The sequence below is a fragment of the Dendrobates tinctorius genome, unplaced genomic scaffold, assembly GCF_039654945.1.
Source record: "Dendrobates tinctorius isolate UK_male_01 unplaced genomic scaffold, ASM3965494v1 ptg000031l, whole genome shotgun sequence".
Classification (NCBI taxonomy): Eukaryota; Metazoa; Chordata; class Amphibia; order Anura; family Dendrobatidae; genus Dendrobates; species Dendrobates tinctorius.
The window spans coordinates 19,334,779-19,354,183 of NW_027361699.1; the positions used below are offsets into that span (position 1 = coordinate 19,334,779).

Here is a 19,405-nt window from a genome sequence, read left to right on the forward strand (position 1 = left end):
ATTGATCATTTCACACAAAACTCCAAAAATGGGCCAGACAAAAGTATTGGCACCCTCAGCCTAATACTTGGTTGCACAACCTTTAGCCAAAATAACTGTGACCAACCGCTTCCAGTAACCATCAATGAGTTTCTTACAATGCTCTGCTGGAATTTTAGACCATTCTTCTTTGGCAAACTGCTCCAGGTCCCTGATATTAGAAGGGTGCCTTCTCCAAACTGCCATTTTTAGATCTCTCCACAGGTGTTTTATGGGATTCAGGTCTGGACTCATTGCGGGCCACCTTAGAAGTCTCCAGTGCTTTCTCTCAAACCATTTTCTAGTGCTTTTTGAAGTGTGTTTTGGGTTATTGTCCTGCTGGAAGACCCATGACCTCTGAGGAAGACCCAGCTTTCTCACACTGGGCCCTACATTATGCTGCAAAATTTGTTGGTAGTCTTCTGACTTCATAATGCCATGCACACGGTCAAGCAGTCCAGTGCCAGAGGCAGCAAAGCAACCCCAAATCAGGGAACCTCCACCATGTTTGACTGTAGGGACCATGTTCTTTTCTTTGAATGCCTCTTTTTTTCTCCTGTAAACTCTATGTTGATGCCTTTGCCCAAAAAGCTCTACTTTTGTCTCATCTGACCAGAGAACATTCTTCCAAAACGTTTTAGGCTTTTTCAGGTACGTTTTGTCAAACTCCAGCCTGGCTTTTTTATGTCTCGGGGTAAGAAGTGGGGTCTTCCTGGGTCTCCTACCATACAGTCCCTTTTCATTCAGACGCTGACGGATAGTACGGGTTGACACTGTTGTACCCTCGGACTGCAGGGCAGCTTGAACTTGTTTGGATGTTAGTCGAGGTTCTTTATCCAACATCCGCACAATCTTGCGTTGAAATCTCTTGTCAATTTTTCTTTTCCGTCCACATCTTGGGAGGTTAGCCACAGTGCCATGGGCTTTAAACTTCTTGATGACACTGCGCACGGTAGACACAGGAACATTCAGGTCTTTGGAGATGGACTTGTAGACTTGAGATTGCTCATGCTTCCTCACAATTTGGTTTCTCAAGTCCTCAGACAGTTCTTTGGTCTTCTTTCTTTTCTCCATGCTCAATGTGGTACACACAAGGACACAGGACAGAAGTTGAGTCAACTTTAATCCATATCAACTGGCTGCAAGTGTGATTTAGTTATTGCCAACACCTGTTAGGTGCCACAGGTAAGTTACAGGTGCTGTTAATTACACAAATTAGAGAAGCATCACATGATTTTTCAAACAGTGCCAATTCTTTTGTCCACCCTCTTTTTTATGTTTGGTGTGGAATTATATCCAATTTGGCTTTAGGACAATTCTTTTTGTGTTTTTTCATTTAAGACAAATTAAATGAAGATAATAATATCAAAGAATTTGTGTTTGCAATCATTTTCAGGAAGAAACTGAGTATTATCTGACAGAATTACAGGGGTGTCAATACTTTTATATATATTGTGAAGTAGCACTGTCATTTAAGTAGGGGATCACTCGCTTGGCAGTCATAAAATCAGATTCGGCACAGGTTTTCCATAAACTCAGAACGGTCAATGCGGTTTATTAAACATCATAAACCATGACCAGCAATATATAAACGGCACAGCGTCCATGACAGAGCTTCACTCTGTTAGCAATGTCCAATACACAGGCCTTTCAGCCTCACAGTTAAATCTCACCCTGTCAGGGTTCTCACATGGGTGCTTCTCCATACTGCAGACATTCATTCCCTCCAAGGAACTCTCAGGCACTTGCAGCCATTAAAACACAGCATCCACACAGTGCTGTCAGGCAGGAAGCCCCATCTCAGCGGGACCTTCCACACTGGAACAACCAGGTCCCAGCATTCACCCCCATGTGACCTACCCTGGCCACATCACATGGTCCATAGCCACCCACTTTGAGATACATAACGGCCATTCAGTATTCTGCCATTCATCCTTTCTCCTGGGACATCTACACAGCGCCCCCTAGCGGACTCAGTGGTTACTACACCACATACCTTCCCCCTCTGTTCAAACTTGTGGGGTTGAACACACAACATTACACCAGGGTCTCGCGACCGGGCACTCATTACACCTTGGCCCTCAGGTCGAGAGAACCGTCTCCATCTGTCATATGGCCTCGTTCCTACGTTAGACCTCCCCCGCCTCCAGCGGTCAGAATATCGGTCATTGGCTTTGACCCTCCAGTCACAGTCTGTCTGCGTCGTCAGACACTGGTTAGTCACCATCCTTTCTCTATCTAAGCGTCTTGTAACAAATGGTACCCCACCACATCTAAGTTTACTTTTCAGTGCATTAACCTCACAGTTCTTTGCATCTGCGGTCTCTGTAGCAACCTCCAGTTCACACTGTAATCTACGGTGCAACGTGCCCGGTGCAACGTATTGGCACGTTGAGCCTCTTTCTCTGCTTCTTCCACCTGGCGTTTCAACTGTTTCAAACGCACATCATTTCCCTCCGCCAGGTCTTGGTACTGCTCAGAATTACGCCTTTCATCATCCATTTGCCTTAATACAACGTTCAGTTTTATTCTACGTACGACGTACTTGTTTGCTAGCAGATTGTCGCACTTTAATTTCTGCATCAAGCTGTTCCTCCAGTAGTGCAACCTTTGCTTCTAAGTCCTTATTCTGGCGAACTAATTGCTGACAGGCACTCTCATTCTTCTGAGCATTACTATGTTCTGTCTTCAGATCAGCATCCATCTGGTCAACCTGAAGTGTGGCCTTTCTCAGCTTGTCATTAGCTAATTCAACGTTGCCGTGTTCTTCCTCTACTTCTTCAAGCTGAACAATATGAGACTCTAACCGCCTCTTTTCTTTCAAAGCCAGAGCACCTTCACCTCTGTTGTTGGCAATCACATCAGCCAGTTCTTCTCTTTACTGCTGTGCTTGTCTTTTAGCACACTCTGCAGCAGCAAGCTCCGTCTGCAAAAGAATCACCTCTGCTTCCATACTTTTCAGTTTCTATTTGTATTCACACTGTTCCTCATTCAGGCCTGGCCGCTGTAAGTCTTCGTCCCACCTCTTCTCCCACCGAAGACCTCTTAGGCTGGGTTCACACGTGGCGTTTTTTGCGTTTCCACTGCGGTTTTTACCGTGCGATTCTGCCGCGAAAAATAAGCATCCCATGCATTCCTATGGGATTCCGCAATGCTGTGCTAATGCTGCGGTTTTTACTGTGGCGGAATTGCTTCACGGTAAAAAACGCAGCATGCTCATTAATTTCGCGGAATCGCGGCGATCCCGCACCCATAGGAAAGCATTGTTCTGCTTACTTTCCGCATGTACCCATCTCCAAGTATGAAAATGTAAAATGACACCATTTTAGTGGTAAAAATGTAAAATTATTTTTTCTTCACTGCCCAATGAGATAAAATTCTGTGACACCTGTGGTATCAATATGATCATTGCACGCCTAGATGAATTCATTGAGAGGTGCAGTTAGTAAAATGGAGTCACATGTGGGGTGGTGGGGGGGGGGGGAAATTCTACTGTTCTGGTATCTCAGAGGCTCTGCCAATGTGACATGGCACCCTCAAATCATTGAAGCAAAGTCTGCACTGTAATATGGCTCGCCTTCCCTTCTGAGCTTTGCACTGTTCCTCAAAAGTAGTTTTCGACCACATATACAATACACATCTAGATAAGTTGCCAAAGAGGTCTAGTTTCCAAAATGGTGTCAATTGTGGGGGGTTTTCACTGTTTAGGCACATCAGGGGTTCTCCAAACACTAATTAATCTAATAAATTTTACATTCAAAAAGTCAAAAGGCGCTCCTTCCCTTCCGAGCTCTGCTGTGTGCCTAAACAGTGGCTTTCCCCCCCCACATATAGAGTATCGGCATGCTCATGAGAACGTGCACAACAAATCGTATGGCCCATTTTCTCCTTTTACTCATGCAAAAGTTATAAAAAAAAATAATAAATAATAGGTCTAAAAAGGAAAGCTTTTATGAAAAAAAAAAAAAAAAGTATTCAGGTGCTTCACAGGAATTGATGGATTGTGGAAGAAAAAAATGAAGTGTCAAGAAGCTTCTTGAATGTGGTTTTGAGCACCATGATTGGCTGAACTATTCTAGCAAATTTATTTTCTCTGAAACCAAATGAGTTTCCTTGGCTGTGCATTCAGAAACATTATCTCGCTGAAATGTCCAGCAGATTTTTATCATGAACATCTTGGTAAATTTGTTCATTCATCCTTGCCCAGTGTGGTATGCTGAAAAATACTCCCAAAACCATAATATTCCCACCTCCAAATTTCTATTGGTATGTTGCTTGAGGAGGGGACATTCAGTACCTTTGATCTCCAAACATAGTAACATAGTTATTAAGGTTGAAGGGAGACTTTAAGTCCATCTAGTTCAACCCATATCCTATCCTAACTTGCCCTAACATGTTGATCCAGAGGAAGGCAAAAAAAACCCATGTGGCAACAGTAAGCTTCACCTTGGGGAAAAAAATTCCTTCCCGACTCCACATACGGCAATCAGACTAGCTCCCTGGATCAACGCAATATTAAGGAGACTAGTGTATATACCCTGTAATATTATACTTTTCAAGAAAGGCATCCAGTCCCTTCTTAAATTTTAGTAGTGAATCACTCATTACAACATCATATGGCAGAGAGTTCCATAGTCTCACTGCTCTTACAGTAAAGAATCCGCGTCTGTGAGTATGCTTAAACCTTCTTTCCTCCAGACGTATAGGATGCCCCCTTGTCCCCGTCACAGGTCTAAGAGTAAAAAGATCATTAGAAAGGTCTTTGTATTGTCCCCACATATATTTATACATTGTAATAAGATCACCCCTAAGCCTTCGATTCTCCAAACTAAATAACCCCAAGTGTAATAACCTGTCTTGTTGCATATTATGGCATTCAAAGAATATAATTTCGGTCTCATCTGACTTAGGGCCCCGTCACACATAGCGATCTCGCTAGCAAGATCGCTGCTGAGTCACTAGTTTTGTGACACAACAGCGATCTCACCAGCAAGATCGCTGTGTGTGACAGCGATCAGCCCCCCTGCCGGTATCGCTGATTGTTGATGGAAAGCCCTGGACATTTTTGGGGTCGCTGGTCTCCCGCTGGTCAGCACGCATCGCTGCGTGCGACAGGCGGGAGACCAGCGAGCAGGAGCTGGTAACTAAGGTATACATCGAGTTTCTAAGGGGGCACGCTGTGCCTAGAAACCCGATGTGTACCTTAGTTACCAGCGCGCTGATGCAGGGAGCTGGTAACCAAGGTACACATCAGGTTTCTAAGTGACGCACGCCCCTTAGAAACCCGATGTGTACCTTAGTTACCAGCTTCCTGCATCAGCGCGCTGGTAACTAAAGTACACAGCTCCGCCGCGCTCTCGGCGTCGCTGGTGCTGATCGCTGGTGAAGCTGTTTGACAGCTGACCAGCGATCATTTAGCGACTCACCAGCAATCCTGACACGTTGATATCGTTGTCAGGATCGCTGTGGAGTCGCTATGTGTGACGGGGCCCCTTTTATTATTAGTATGCATTTATATAGCGCCATTTATTCCATAGCGCTTTACATGTGAAAAGGGGAAATATAGACAAGTATAATAAACATGTGTAAGACAAGGGACACACAAGTACATAAGGAGAGGGGACCCTGCCCGCGAGGGCTCACAGTCTACAGGGATGGGTGAGGATACAGTAGGAGAGGGTAGAGCAGGTCGTGCGGTGGTTCAGTACACCGAGGATCATTGCAGGCTGTAAGCTTGTCAGAACAGGTAGGTCTTCAGGTTCTTCTTGAAGGTTTCCGTTGGTGGTGAGAGTGATGTGTTGCGGCCGAGAGTTCCAGAGTATGGGAGAAGCACGGGAGAAGTCTTGTATGCGGTTGTGGAAGAAGAGATAAGGGGAGAGTAGAGAAGGAGATATTGAGACGATCGAAGGGTGCATGCAGGTAGGTACCTGGATACCATGTCACAGATGTATGGAGGAGACAGGTTTTGGATGGCTTTGTATGTCATGGTTAGGGTTTTGAATTGGAGCCTCTGGGCAAGAGGAAGCCAGTGAAGGGCCTGGCATGGGGGGGGGGGGGGGGGGGGAAATAGTGGGGAGACAGGTGGATTAGTCGTGCAGCAGAGTGTAGGATGGACTGGAGTGGTGCCAGAATGCTAGAGGGGAGGCCAGAGAGTAGGAATTTGCAGTAGCCAAGGCGGGAGATAAGAGCAATCACCAGTGCTTTTGTGGCTTCGTGGTTGAGGAGTGAGCGGATCCGGGAAATATTTTTGAGTTTGAGGCGGCAGGAGGAGGCGAGCACTTGGATATGTGGTTTGAAAGAGTGCAGTCGAGGATCACCCCAAGGCACCGAGCGCGCGGGACTGGGGAAACAAAGCAGCCATTGACATTGATGGATAGGTCTGGTGGTGGGGTAAAGTGAGATGGGGGAAAGATGATGAATTCTGCTTTGTCCATGTTCAGTTTGCGAAAGCGAGAAGAAAAGAAGGCTGAGATAGCAGACAGACATTGTGGGATTTCAGTCAGTAAGGAGGCGAGGTTGGGTCCAGATAGGTAGATCTGCGTGTCATCGGCTTAGAGGTGATACTGCAAACCGTGGGATTCTATGAGCTCTCCCAAGCCGAAGGTGTAGATGGAGAATAGTAGGGGTCCCAAGACAGAGCCTTGAACACCGACAGACAGGGGGCGAGGTGAGGAGGTGGTGTGTGACAGGGAGTCACTAAATGCTCGGTCTGTTAGGTAAGATGAGATCCAGGATAGGGCCAAGTCTGTGATGGCAAGAGATGAGAGAGTCTGTAGCAGGACAGAATAGTCTACGGTGTCGAAGGCAGAGTACAGGTCCAGGAGAAGGAGGACAGTGTAGGGTCGCTTGCTCTTGGCGGTTAGTAAGTCGTTAGTGACTTTAGTTAGGGAAGTTTCAGTTGAGTGATGCGGTCGGAAGCCAGATTGTAACCAGTCAAAGAGGGAAAAGGAGGAGAGGTGGGAGGACAGTTCAAGATATACATGCTGTTCCAGTAGTTTTGAGGCGTAAGGGAGAAGAGATATCGGGCGATAGTTGGACACAGAGTATGGGTGTGATTGAGGCATGTTTGAAGGATGAGGGAAAGACACCATTTGTAAGTGAAAGGTTGAAGAGGTGTGTTAGAGATGGGATGAAGACTGTGGCCAAGTTAGGGATGAGGTGGGAAGGGAGTGGGTCGAGGGCACAAGTGGTGAGGTGTGAACTTGACAGAAGGGTGGAGAGCTGATCTTCTGTCATGGTGGAGAAGCTGGCTTTTGCAGAACAGGGCTGAGCGGCTAAGAGGGGCATTGGGGGCTGCGGGCCAAAGTTTTGTCTAATCGTGTCCCGTAGACTAAATTCTCCCAGTATTTTAGGATTGTATGAATGTTGAACAAACTTTAAATGCATTTTAAAATAGGTCTTTTGCTCAGCAATGTAGTATTCAGTGGTGAGAGTGCATAAAGGCTACAGAAGTTGAGGGTATTATTTAAAGTTTTCTTTGAAATAATTGTACCTGCTGATTCCAGGTCTTTCTGTAGCTCTCAACAGGTGGTCCTTGACTCTTGGACAACTCTTGATAATTATTTTCACTCCTCTGTCTCAAATATTGCAGGGAGAACCTGGTCAAGGTCAGTTTATGGTGAAAAGATGTTCTTTTCACTTCTGGATTATGGTCCCAACAGTGCTCACTGGAACATTCACCAGTGTCAGGATTGCTTCATAATTAATAGATTTCAGATGGTGCATGACTTTCGCACCTCTTTCTTCATGTGTTCAATACTTTTTCCCTGTGTCATTTCTCATTACACAATTTATGCATGTAAATGTGTGTATGTGTATATATTTACATTTTGGAAGTGCATTGAACAGCAGGGTGGATTGCTGCAGAGGGGGAAAAAAAAATATATATATCTTTAAGGCTATGTGCACACACTGCGGATTTGTATCTGCGGAACCGCAGGTAAAATGTCCTGCAGTTTTACCTGCGGATTGGCCTGTGGTTTTCCCCTGCGGTTTATCACCTCTACAATGGAGGAGATGGTAAACCGCAGCAGAATCCGAAGAAAAACAGTGACATTTCTTTCTGCGGATTCAAAACCGCAGCTTTTCCGCAGTTACAATCTGTTGTGCACATGCTGCGGATTTTTAAGTCACATAGATTTACATGCTACTGTACACTGTCTGCAGAACTGCTGCAGATCCACAGCAGCCAAAACCGCAGCGGATCCACAGCAAAAACCACAGCGTGTGCACATAGCCTAAATCTTCTGCTTAGCGAGTGTGAGCGAGCCGAGTGACCGGAGCGCAAGAGATAAGAGTGCGACTTGTGATTCAAGGAGTTTCCAAGGGAGGCATTACTGAATTGCTGTTATATCTTATTAATACTTTTTATTTATATTTACTTATCTTTTCTGTCTGGTGCAATCCCCATTAGGATGTGCTCCACTAGTGCCAATGCCATCCAGTGTACATCTTGCCACATGTATGCAATCCTTGAACAGCCCGTTGAGGGTGCATACTGCTGTGTGACATGTGAGCACATTGTGCATTTGGAAGCCCAGATACTGGATCTAAGTGTGCAGCTGGCAACACTGAGATCTATAGACCATATGGAAAGGAGTCTTCTGCTCAATGGGATACATGTGGGGGAGGACGGTAGTATGGAGCTGCAGGACAGTGAGGCAGTTAGCTGGGTGACAGAAGGCGGGGTAGAGGGAAGAGCGCCAGAGAGGCTATTACTGATCTGGCACACCCCAATAAGTTTGCCAAGTTGGCGGATGAGGGGAGTGTCAGTACAGGGGTAGCACTGCTGCAGCAAGGCATGTCCTCTGAAAGCCGGAAGAGTGTCTGCTCCAGTAAGGGAAGCCTGACGAAGGCTGCATGCAGAAACGTGCATTGGGAGTGGCCCAGGAGACCAGGAGCAGCTGACATTAATCCTGTGAGTCATACGCCAGTACTAATACTATAATACTTACCTGTGTTTACTTTTTTTACCCGCTCCTGGTCCATGAACAGTAGATGTGGACACACTGACACTCAGCATTATATCTTTATACATTTTCCTTTACTTTTTTTTACCCAGTATATAATGATATTAACATAGTATACTGGTTTTTCCCTTGGATATACTGACACCTAGTGGTGTTTTTGTTTTTTTTTGCACCTAGTGGTGTTTTTGTTTTTTTGCACTCTCACTATTTTTTGTGGTTTTCATTCACTACAAATTGTGCAATTGTTTTGCTCTCATACTTATACTAAGTGGTGCATTTTTTTTTTTTTTTTACACCTTTTTGCACTAAATTTTGCACTATTTTTTTAAGTATAATAATACAATAAAAGCCTTTTACTAACATATATATATATATATATATATATATATATATATATATCTATCTATATCTCAATAAAGCAATAAATCTATCTTATCATAGTTTTTATCATATACATATGTTGTCAAATTTTTGTATATCCTGGTAATTTTTATGATATCCATGTCCTCTTTATATTTCTAATCTGTTGGGCCCCATTTGTTATGGCATACAGATGTGTATTGTTTTTTATGTAAATTGTGATCACATACCATTTTTAATCCTGATATATTAACAAAATTTGAAATTTTATACTCATAACTTAGGACTTTAGTCGTTTTTTTTTTTTGTTTGTTTTTTTTTCAGTTGCTTGGTTTTTGTCCAGTAAGGGGGGAAATAGGAGAGCAGGGCAGGCCAGACAGGAGCTGGTAGTGGGGGACTCTATTAGGGGAACTCCATATTAGGGGAACAGATAGGGCAATCTGTCACAAAGACAGGGATCATCGAAACAGTGTGCTTTCTACCTGGCACTCGAGTCCAACACATCGCTGATCGGGTTGACAGATTACTGGGATGTGCTGGTGAGGACCCATCCCTCATGGTGCACAATGGCACAAATGACAAACTTAGAGGTAGGTGGAAGGTCCTTAACCCCTTCACTCCCAAGGGTGGTTTGTACGTTAATTCCCGGGCCAATTTTTACAATTCTGACCACTGTCCCTTTATGAGGTAATAACGCTGGAACGCTTCAACGGATCTAGGCGATTCTGACACTGTTTTCTCGTGACATATTGTACTTCACTTTAGTGATAACATTTCTTTGCTATAACTTTCGTTTATTTATGAAAAAAACGGAAATATGGCGAAAATTTTGAAAATTTTGCGATTTTCATACTTTTATGCCCTTAAACTATTTCCCACATGTCTACTTTACATCAGCACAATTTTGGAAAAAAAAATTTTTTTGCTAGGAAGTTATAAGGGTTAAAAGTTGACCAGCAATTTCTCATTTTTACAACAAAATTTACAAAACTTTTTTTTTTTTTTTTTTTTTTTTTTTTAGGGACCACCACACATTTGAAGTCACTTTGAGGGGTCTATATGGCAGAAAATACCCAAAAGTGACACCATTCTAAAAACTGCACCCCTCAAGCTTCTCAAAACTACATTCAAGAAGATTATTCACCATTCAGGCGCTTCACAGGAGCAGAAGCAACATGGAAGGAAAAAATTAACATTTAACTTTTTAGTCACAAAAATGATGTTAGCAACAATTTTTTTAATTTTCCCAAGGGTAACAGGAGAAATAGGACCACAAAAGTTGTTGTCCAATTTGTCCTGAGCACGCTGATGCCCTATATGTGGGGGGGGACCACTGTTTAGGCGCACAGCAGGGCTCGGAAGGGAAGTAGCGCCATTTGACTTTTTCAACCTAAAATTGGCTGGAATTGAGATTGGGGGCTCGTCAAATGCAACATGGTGTCCAATGTGCCCAAACTGTGGAAACCCCCCCACAAGTGACCCCATTTTGGAAACTAGACCCCCTAAGGAACTTAGCTAGATATGTGGTGAGCACCTTGAACCCCCTAGGGCTTCACAGGAGTTTATAACAACCGGGCGTGAAAATAAAAATTCATATTTTTTCCACAAACACGATCGTTTAGTCCCCAATTTTTTATTCTCCCAAAGGTAGCAGGAGAAATTGGACCCCACAAGTTGTTGTCCAATTTGTCCTGAGCACGCTGATACCCTATATGTGGGGTGGGACCACTGTTTGGGCGCACAGCAGGGCTCAGAAGGGAAGCAGCGCCATTTGACTTTTTCAACCTAAAATTGGCTGGAATTGAAATTGGACGCCATGTTGCGTTTGACGAGCCCCCAATGTGCCCAAACAGTGGAAACCCCCCACAAGTGACCCCATTTTGGAAACTAGACCCCCTAAGGAACTTATCTAGATATGTGGTGAGAACTTTGAACCCCCAGGTGTTTCACTAAAGTTTATACTGCCCAGGCATGAAAATAATAAATCCTATTTTGTGCCCAAAAAAATAATCGTTTAGTCCCCAATTTTTAATTTTCCCAAGCGTAACAGGAGAAACTGGACCCCAAAAGTTGTCCAATTTGTCCCACAAGTGACATTGTTTTGGAAACTTATCTAGATGTGCCCCAACTAATCTAATGTTTCCGGTAAAGTAATTTAGTAGTGCATTGAGGTGTGGTACAATCTGAAGCAATCCTTCATACACAGGACAGGTGTTTCGGGGCAGGTGTCGCATTGATAAATGGTATCCTTGCGTATTCCGTTTCTGTAACACACAGCAGCTTTTTTGCAATTTACCTCTTTTTCCAGTTTGCGGGACCTCCCCCGGGAAATGCCGACCTGGTACAATACGAGCACCTTCAGTTCCAGAAGTTCTGGGGCCCGCTCCTTCCAAAGTGCCAAACATCAGGGCCTTAACCACTACCTCCTGGAACTCAAGGTAGGACGTATCGCTGGGGCATGCACATTGTGACAGAAGGAATGCGTTGAGCATTGCCAACTGGACGATGTGCACGGCCAGCTTTTTGTACCACACCTTGGCCTTTCTCAATGCATTGTACAGTTGGAGGAGTTGATCGGAGCGATCAACGCCCCCATGTTTTTATTGTACCCCAGCACACATTTCAGGTTTGCTGATCTGTGCAGAGGTACCCAGTACAGTGCTGAGGGCGCTGCCATCACCGTATATGGTGGTCAAGAGAAGGACATCCCTCTTGTCCTTGTACTTGACCACCAGCAGGTGGTCGCTACAGTGGGCCCTGCTCTCATCTTTTCGGAGCATCTGCCCAAGTAGTGTCTTCGGGAGGCCTCTCTGATTTTTGCGGACAGTACCACAAGCTGCGGTACCTCGCGCAGAGAGGGATTTGTAGAGTGGGACACTGGTATAAAAGTTATCAGTGTAGAGGTGATAACCTTTATCTAGCAGTGGGTGCACCAAATCCCACACAATTTTCCCACTGGGTTCAATCCTGGTGTCCTTTCCTTTGTACACTCTAAACCTGTGGGTGTACCCTGAGGTACTCTCACACAGCTTATAGAGTTTGATTCCGTACCTGGCCCTCTTACTGGGTAGGTATTGACAGAATCTGAGCCTGCCCTTAAAATGGACCAAGGACTTCATCCACGCAGATTACATCGATCCCACCAATCCCTGCTCTGCCTGGTGACCATGGTAACTGCCTAGGATCGGAGCTCACAGCTCCGACTCCTAGGCAGGTCATGGCCAGGTCATCAGCAGGGCACAGAGCGGTCACAGCGTGACCGCAGCTGTGCCCTGTGGCTGCCGCGATCGCCGATGTAATCGATCGCGCCAACCACTTCCTGCAGGCCCTGCTGGGCCTGTCCTAGGATCGGTGCTATTACAGCACCGATCTGGGCCGGTACCGGCAGGGCACAGCGGCGATATTGAGAGATAGGATATCGTCCCAGTTAACTGCACCAAGACTGAGACATAAAAATATACAAAGAAAATGGGAGACGTTTATTAGCATCCTGAATAGGACCTGTGCACAATATATACCGTATGGCAATAAACATGCGAGAAATAGGAGGAGACCACTATGGCTAAATAGAGCTGTAAGGGGCGCAATAAGTGACAAAAATAAAGCATTTAAAGAATTAAAGCAAGTAGATAGTGATGAAGCGTTAAATAAATACAGAAAATTAAATTTTGTAAAAAGCAAATCAAGACAGCAAAGATTGAGACAGAGAGACTCACTCCCAGAGAAAGTAAAAATAATCCCAAAATATTCTTTAACTACATAATTAGTTAAGAAACTAAAAAAATGATAATGTTGGGCCCCTTAAAAATAGTCTGGGTGAAATGATGAATGTGGAATAAAAAAAACCAATATGCTTAATGACTTTTTCCAACAGTATTTACACAAGAAAATCCCATGATGGATAACATGATCAGTGATAAAAAAAATTCTCTATTAAATGTCACCTGCTTAACCCAGCAGGAAGTATGTCGGTGGCTAAAAATCACTAAAGTTAACAAATCCCCGGGCCCGGATGGGATACACCCCCGAGTACTGCAGGAATTAAGTAAGTCATTGATAGACCATTATTTATAATCTTTAAAGATTCCATAATAACAGGGTCTGTACCACAGGACTGGCGTATAGCAAATGTGGTGCCAATATTCAAAAAAGGGGACAAAAACTGAACTTAGAAATTATAGGCCAGTGAGCTTAACCTCAACTGTGGGTAAAATCCTGGCGGGTTTTCTAAGAGATACTATACAGGATTATCTGAAGAAGAATAACCTCATGACCCAATATCAACATGGGTTTACGAGGGACCGTTCCTGTCAGACTAATCTGATAAGCTTTTATGAAGAGGTAAGTTCCGGACTGGACCAAGGAAATGCAGTGGACGTGGTGTACATGGACTTTTCGAAAGCTTTTGATATGGTGCCACACAAAAGGGCGATACACATATTATATCCCCATTGTTCTCATATTATGTAAGTGGGTTAAGAACTGGCTCAGGGATAGGAAACAAAGGGTGGTTATTAATGGAGCACACTCGGACTGGGTCACGGTTAGCAGTGGGGTACTGCAGGGGTCAGTATTGGGTCCGCTTCTTTTTAACATTTATTAATGACCTTGTAGGGGGCACAGAGTAAAATTTCAATATTTGCAGATGACACTAAACTCTGCAGGGTAATCAATACAGAGGAGGACAATTTTATAATATAGGAGGATTTATGTAAACTAGAAGCTTGGGCTGATAAATGGCAAATGAGTGTTAATGGGAATAAATGTAAGGTCATGCACTTGGGTAGAGGAAATAAGATGTAGAATTATGTGCTTAATTATAAAACACTGGGCAAAACTGTCACTGGAAAAGACCTGGGTGTATGGGTGGACGACAAACTCACATTTAATGGCCAGTGTCAGGCAGCTGCTGCAAAGGCAAATAAAATAATGGGATGCATTAAGAGAGGCATAGATGCTCATGAGGAGAACATAATTTTACCTCTATATAAGTCATTAGTGCGACCACACTTAGAATACTGTGTACAGTTCTGGTCTCCGGTGTATAAGAAAGGCATAGCTGAACTGGAGCGGGTGCAGAGAAGAGCGACCAAGGTTATTAGGGAACTAGGGGGTCTGCAATACCAATACAGGTTATTACACTTGGGGTTATTTAGTTTGGAAAAACGAAGGCTAAGGCTAAGTGCACACGCTGCGGATTGGTCTGTGGATTTTTTATCTGCGGAACCGCAAGTAAAACCGCAGGTAAAATGACCTGCGGTTTATCATCTCTACAATGGAGGAGATGGTAAACCGCAGCAGAATCCGCAGAAAAGAATTGACATGTCAATTCTTTCTGCGGATTCAAAACCGCAGCTTTTCCGCAGTTAAAAATCCGCAGCATGTGCACAACAGAAAGTAAATCCCATAGGATAACATGCTACTGTACACTGTCTGCAGAACTGCTGCAGTTCTGCTGCAGACAAAACCGCAGCGTGTGTACATAGCCTAAGGTTATGTGCACATGCTGCGGATTCTGCTGTTCCGCAGCATTTTTTGGCCCTGCAGATCTGCAGCAGTTCTGCAGACATGGTACAGTACCATGCTATCCTATGGGTTTTCAAAACCGCTGTGCCCACGCTGCGGTGTTTTGCTGCGGTTTACAAACCGCAGCATGTCAATTCTCTCTGCGGATTCCGCAGCGGTTTGGCACCTGTTCCACTGTCCAGGTGTCAAACCGCAGGTCACTTACCTGCGGATCCACGCGGAAAAACCCGCAGGTGAATCCGCAGCGTGTGCACATAGCCTAAGGGGTGATCTTATTACAATGTACAAATATATGAGGGGACAGTACAAAGATTTTTCTAATGATCCTTTTACTCTTAGACCTGTGACGGGGACAAGGGGGCATCCTCTACGTCTGGAGGAAAGAAGGCTTAAGCATAATCACAGACGCAGATTCTTTACTGTAAGAGCAGTGAGACTATGGAATATGAAACTTTCTGCTGTATGATATTGTAATGAGTGATTCCCTACTAAAATTTGAGAAGGGACTGGATGCTTTTCTTGCAAAGTATAATATTACAGGTTATAATACACTAGTTTCCATGATATTGTGTTGATCCAGGGAGCTAGTCTGATTGCCCTATGTGGAGTCGGGAAGGAGTTTTTCCCCCAATGTGAAGCTTTGTTTGCCACGTGGGGTTTTTTTGCCTTCCTCTGGATCAACATGTTAGGTCAGGTTAGGCTAGGATATGGGTTGAACTAGATGGACTTAAAGTCTTCCGTCAACCTTAATAATTATGTTACTATGTTATTATGCTACATATATACAGTAGGGTTTCACTTTCTCGGGTAGGCGCTAGGCCTTGGGTAGTGTTCACACAAGCAATGTAGTTTTGATCCAAATACGTGCAGTTTTTATTTATATTTCTTTTCACAGGTTGCACAGCACCAAAGCCAACTCAAACATAAGTTCCTAGCCTTGTATAGGTGCTAACTAAAACAGAACAGACCCTGGGGTACTCATACATGCCTGAGCTAGCCCCAGCTCGGTTAAAGAAGACAACCATTTTCCATAGCAACCACTGATACTTGTGGTTCTCGGCATGCCTTGTGCAGACTTTTCCCAGTTTTAAGACCCCTCCAGCCTGCTCTGCTTCCCCAGTAGACTGACACTCTGTCGCTGGTCGCTCACACACACACACACACACACACACACACACACGACTGTGCTCCACATCCAGACGACGCATACTCCTTTCAGAGAGATACTCCGGCACGTGTCTCTCAGCTGCCCTGAATCTACTTTGATTCTTTAAAAAAAAACACACGTTTGCCATATGCTGTTCCACCTTTTTGCACCTGAATTTAAGCTTGTGTTGAAGCATTTTAAAACAACCATTTTCATTCTAAACCAACTAATTTTTAAAAAGTATGTAAAAAGCACATTTTTCACCAAGGTCTAAGTGCAAAGACATTAGTAATTCTGAATCATTAATTCTATGATCAAACATGCTATTGAAAGAAAAGCACACAGTTTCATTGAATACATTTTTTGCTTTAAATAGAACAAATCCTGGCTTGATTCTCAGCAGAGACCAGATGAGAAGACAAGGTCATAATATTAATTTATGTCAAAGACTTTTACATACTTGTCGCTATTCGCCAGTCTTCTGAACTCTTTCACAGTCATTGGCTTTTTCTGAATATTGTACTGAGTGAAGAGGCCAGACTGGCCTGTCACCATCTGCTGAATTGGAGCAGGGATCACAAGGTCATCAATATCATCATAATGACGCTTGGGCTTCCATCCTTTTGGGGGAATCACCTTAAAAATGAAAAATATTATATCATAAGATAAATTACATAAGTGTGAAAAAATGCTGCAACGTAAAATGCTTTAAGAGAAAAATTTTATTAATTACATTTAATTGATAAAAATACGCTTAGTGAATAGAAAAACAGAAAACAAATCTGAAAACTTGGTGTGATCACCCTTTGCCTTCAAAACCGCATCAAACCATCAATTCCTTTAGGTACACTTGCATACAGTTTTTGAAGCAACTCGGCATTGAGGTTGTTCCAAACATCTTGTAGAGTTAACAACAGATCTTCTGAGGAAGTAGGCTGGCTCAAATCCTTGTTTCTCTTCATGTAATCCTAGACAGACTTTGATGATGCAGAGGTCAGAGTTTTGCGGTGGGCCATATCATCACTTCCAAGACTTCTTGTTTTTCCATTATGCTGAAGAAAGCTTTTAACCCCTTCACCCCCAAGGGTGGTTTGCACGTTCATGACCAGGCCAATTTTTACAATTCTGACCACTGTACCTTTATGAGGTCATAACTCTGGAACGCTTACATGGATCCCGGTGATTCTGACATTGTTTTCTCGTGACATATTGTACTTCATGTTAGTGGTAAAATTTCATTCAAATAACTTGCGTTTATTTGTGAGAAAAACGGAAATTTGGCGAAAATTTTGAAAATTTCGCAATTTTCCAACTTTGAATTTTTATGCCCTTAAATCACAGAGATACGGCACACAAAAAACTTGACAACTAACATTTCCCACATGTTTACTTTACATCAGCACAATTTTGGAACCAAAATTTTTTTTTGTTAGGAAGTTATAAGGGTTAAAAGTTGACCAGCGATTTCTCATTTTTACAACACCATTTTATTTTTAGGACCACATCACATTTGAAGCCACTTTGAGGGGTCTATATGATAGAAAATACCCAAAAGTGACACCATTCTAAAAACTGCACCCCTTAAGGTGCTCAAAACCACATTCAAGAAGTTTATTAACCCTTTAGGTGCGTCACAGGAATTTTTTTGAATATTTAAAAAAAAATGAACATCTAACTTTTTTTCATAAAAAAAATACTTGAGGTTCAATTTTTTTTATTTTACCAAGGGTAACAGGAGAAATTGGACTGCAAAAGTTATTGTGCAATTTGTCCTGAGTACGCAGATACCTGATATGTGGGGGGGAACCACTGTTTTGGTGCATGGCAGAGCTCAGAATGGAAGGAGTGCCGTTTGACTTTTTCAATGCAAAATTGGCTGGAATTCAGATTGGACGCCATGTCACGTTTGGAGAGTCCCTGATGTACCTAAACAGTGGAAACCCCCTACAAGTGACCCCATTTTGGAAACTAGACCCCCCAAGGAACTTATCTAGATATGTGGTGAGAACTTTGAACCCACAAGGGCTTTACAGAAGTTTATAACGTACAGCGGTACAATTAAAAAATCATATTTTTTCCACAAAAATGAAATTTTTCACCCCAATTTTTATTTTCCCAAGGGTAACAGGACCCTAAAAGTTATTGTGCAATTTGTCCTGAGTACGCTGATACCCCATATGTGTGTGTAAACGACTATTTGGGCGCATGGCAGAGCTCGGAAGGGAAGCAGCGCCATTTGACGTTTTTGGCTGGAATTGAGATCGGACACCATGTCGCGTTTGGAAAACCCCTGATGTACCAAAACAGTGGAAACCCCTGACAAATGACACCATTTTGGAAACTAGACACCCTAAGGAACTTATCTAGATGTGTGGTGAGCACTTTGACCCCCCCAGTGCTTCACAGAAGTTTATAATGCCCGGGCGTGAAAATAAAAAATTCGTATTTTTTCCACAAACATGATCTTTTAGTCATCATTTTTTTATTTTCCCAAGGGTACCAGGAGAAATTGGACCCCAAAAGTTGTTGTCCAATTTGTCCCGAGTAAGCCGATACCCCATATGTGGGAGAAAACTACTGTATGGACACACGTCGGGGCTCGGAAGGGAAGCAGTGACGTTTTGGAATGCAGACTTTGATGGAATGGTCTGCGGGTGTCATGTGCGTTTAGAGAGCCCCTGATGTACCTAAACTATTGAAACTCCCCACAAGTGACCCCATTTTGGACACTAGACCCCCCACGGAACTTATCTAGATGTGTGGTGAGCACTTTGAACCCCCAAGTGCTTCACAGAAGTTTATAACACTCGGACGTGAAAATAAAAAAATCATTTTTTTCCACAAAAATGATATTTTTGCCCCCAATTTTTTATTTTCCTAAGGGTAACAGGAGAAATTGGACCCCAAAAATTGTTTTGCAATTTGTCCTGAGTAGGCTGATACCCTACATGTGGGGGTAAAACACTGTTTGGGCGCATGGCAGAGCTTGGAAGGGAAGGAGCACCATTTGACTTTTTCAACTCAGAATTGGCTGGAATTGAAATCAGACGCCATGTTGCATTTGGAGAGCCCCTGATGTGCCCAAACCGTGGAAACCCCCAATTCTAACTCCAACCCGAACCCCAACACACCCCTAACCCTAATCTCAGCCCTAACCCTAGCCCTAACCCTAACCCTAACGGGAAAATGGAGATAAATACTTTTTTTTAATTTTATTATTTTTCCCTAACTAAGGGGGTGATGACGGGGGGTTTGATTTACTATTTATGGCGGTTTTTATATTTGGCAGCTGTCGCACGCTAAAAGACGCTTTTTATTGTAAAAAGTTTTTGCATCACCACATATTGAGCTATAATTTTTCCGTATTTTGACCCACCGAGTCATG

The 19,405-nt window shown here is 43.4% G+C and overlaps 1 protein-coding gene across 4 annotated transcripts in view; it reads right to left on the bottom strand.

Moving 5' to 3' along the window:
• The window catches only part of KDM4C (lysine demethylase 4C), a 565,453-nt gene that overhangs the window by 457,397 nt on the left and 88,651 nt on the right, over window positions 1-19,405 (bottom strand). For all 4 annotated transcript variants that reach the window (XM_073572230.1, XM_073572231.1, XM_073572232.1 and 1 more), the window contains exon 3: window positions 16,481-16,656. In XM_073572230.1, the coding sequence (XP_073428331.1) occupies window positions 16,481-16,656 (176 nt within the window). The remainder of the gene's footprint in view (window positions 1-16,480; window positions 16,657-19,405) is intronic.